The sequence below is a fragment of the Sodiomyces alkalinus genome (assembly GCF_003711515.1).
Source record: "Sodiomyces alkalinus F11 unplaced genomic scaffold SODALscaffold_12, whole genome shotgun sequence".
Classification (NCBI taxonomy): Eukaryota; Fungi; Ascomycota; class Sordariomycetes; order Glomerellales; family Plectosphaerellaceae; genus Sodiomyces; species Sodiomyces alkalinus.
The window spans coordinates 341,668-344,424 of record NW_021167090.1 but is presented as its reverse complement, the minus strand read 5'-3'; the positions used below and the strand labels follow the sequence as shown (position 1 = coordinate 344,424).

At 55.6% G+C, this 2,757-nt stretch overlaps 1 protein-coding gene across 1 annotated transcript in view; it reads left to right on the top strand.

Annotated features, from left to right (window-relative positions):
* Positions 1–1,775: 1,775 nt before the first annotated feature.
* SODALDRAFT_321039 (hypothetical protein) overlaps positions 1,776–2,757 on the top strand; it is a gene marked incomplete at both ends in the record, with an annotated part of 1,673 nt that continues 691 nt past the window's right edge. Inside the window, one exon of the mRNA XM_028609588.1 lies at positions 1,776–2,746. Within this exon, the coding sequence (XP_028462749.1) occupies positions 1,776–2,746 (971 nt within the window). The remainder of the gene's footprint in view (positions 2,747–2,757) is intronic.

The following is a 2,757-nucleotide window of genomic DNA, read 5'->3' as shown; positions in this document are numbered from 1 at the left end:
AACACGTTTGCCACTCTAAATATGGCGACACACGAAACGTGGGAAGTGGCCCAGCGCGGTCCGTTCCACGTTACTTGATTCCCGAAATATACCCAGAAGACGGCACTGGAACTGCGAGGCTATCTATCCAACATATCGGGTTTGTCATACCTCCCATCTAGGTAATTATCTTCAACCTTCAACCTCGATATCGCGTTTGTTGCCGAGCCGACTACCCCTGCAGCCCTTTTTTACCCGTGAACTCTCGTTCCACAACGAATCACCCATCGTTCTCCGTTTGGGATCTCAGCTGATTGGACACTATGCTGCTGCCTTATGGCGCACCTCGTCCGGCTACTGCGTTTTCTGTAGGTGCATGCCGTGTAAAATGGAGCTCTGATCCTTCGTTCGGTATTTGCCGGCAATTGATCGACAAACATCTTCGACGTACAACGTACATATGCAGTATCCGTCCTTCGTACCTCGTACGAGTTACTCGATTCAGGTCCTGGGCTAAGTACTCCGTAGCGTTTTTTCTAGCAGCTTCGGCGCCATGACAGTCACAGCTTGGTCATCCGGCCGGGTTCGCGGCGGCACGGTTGCCGAGGACCGATAGCGGAGAACTACCCCGGAGCAGGGGGGAAAGGGAAAAGAAAGTCGGCCGGATCCAGAGCACTGCGGCCGTTTTGGGTGTCTCTCCCGCCCATGGCTTCCTCTGACGACCTGGAAGTACGGGATGATTACTACGTAATTACGAGGCGCTTATTCATCCAGACTTCGTGCCTTATACATGTATTCCTTCGTTACTAGCCCCTGATCAGCATTCGGTCAGGGCTCCTGGGCTGCGTTTCCGCGGTCTCCCGATCCATATTAACCATCGGGTCTACTACCCGGGGAGAAACCTTGCCTACCTTATCCGCCTCTAACCATTTACGTTGTACGCAACCCCACCTCACCTTTGTAGGTATCCCGAGCCTTGGGGTTTATCATATCTTCCCGTCTCCCAGCACTCAGGAGCCCATATCATTCTCTCCAAGTAACTCTGGGAATGCCCCGACGGCTCACTCAGAATATCTGCTCCTCTCCTCCTGCTGTCGCTTAGGTAGAAGCAATGGGCTCGCTCGGTGACTGGGAAACCAGTCTTTCAGACACTCTCCCGGTTCCTAGCTCCTGACATTTGGGAGCTCTGCCGGCCAGTTCGGGGGCACTGACTGTGACAGATACCGAGCGTCGATCAGCGTCGATCAGCGTCAAGCCAAAGAGTGGTGACAAGGAATGGGGAATACCATGAGGTCCGATATGCTAATGTTTATAAGTATACGAAGTGGACGATCCTTTTTTTTCCCCCCATTCGTTAGATAGTTTGAGTTTTTATTTTTGGTCGTCCCGCCACCCTGTCAAACTCCCCTCTGCCCCCTACCATACTTCCTCGACAACCGACCACTCCCCCTTTCTCTCCAAAATGTCTTCCAAGCCTAAGGAGGTACTTACAGTCTAGGTACTTTATCTTACTGCGCTTCTTCACAGTGCCCTGTCCCTTGCTTACAATGCCTCTTCTTCATGGACTCCATCAACCAGGCGCCCCCCACCAAGTCTTGCAGTGCCCTGCAACCTGCAAGGACCGATCTGCCCCAGCAGACCAGACATAATCCCCGGGGCTCGCTTCTAGATTCGCGAGCATGCCATGTCATTGACACTATGTATATCTCAATTTGCCTCTTTTGAAAACTACGCCGCTTTCATGTCACTACTACAAGGCCGCTCCTCCCGCCTGCATCATTGAACCTGCTTGCTTCATGGCAGCCCCTCACGATTGGACCGGCTCTCACCTGCCAGCTGCTTCGGAGGCATCTTCAGACTGGTCCGCCTCGAGCATTCCCGCCCAGAGCCCCGTCTCCAACTCTTTCCCCGAGTCCTATTCTCTCGCCGAGTACGACCCTTTCGCGAGGTACGGGTCGTCTCTTCATGGCCCTTATGACCATGGCGTCTACACTCCGCCGCATGCCAGCCGCCCACCGAGCTTAGGGCCCTCCCTTCATCCCCAAGATGCCCCACGCCCGTTGGGTTTGGCGCGCCCACAGCCGATCGCCGCCCCATCACAGCAGTCCTCGTCCTCGCGCCGGGTCTCGACATTTTCACAATCGAGTCGTGCCTCGGGAATCTCGACGCCGAAGCCCCAGATGGAAGATAATGCCAGTGCCAGTGCCAGTGCCAGTGCCAGTTACGGCTCCTCTTCTCTGGGGCCCGCACACTCTATTTCCCTCCGTCCGTCCCCGCCATACATGGACCCGGCGATGCCATATTTCGGAAGCTCCCCGTTGTCAAGCTGGTCGAGGTCCGAATCCGAGCCGGCTCCCGGTCAACTCTACGCGGAAGCGCACGGTCAAGACCCCGAGGCTGTCGCTGGCCAGCAGGAAGTCGCATTCGGATCTCGGCTACAGCAGCAGCAGCAGCAGCAGCAGCAGCACGAGCTTTCCCGACGGAAACGCAGCCCACGCCGGCTGACGACGTTGGAAGAGGCGAATTTCCAGTGCGAAGTGCCGGGGTGCGGCAAGCTCTTCAACAGGAACTACAACTTCAAGGCGCACATGGAGACGCACGACAAGAACCGGGAATATCCATTTCCGTGCCAGGTCGAGGGCTGCAGGAAGAAGTTTGTGCGCAGGACGGACTTGCAGAGGCACCACTCCAGCATCCATGCCAAGGAGAAGAACCATAAATGCGATTATTGCGGGCGACCGTTTGCACGAAAAGACACGTTGCGCAGGTGAGTAGTGA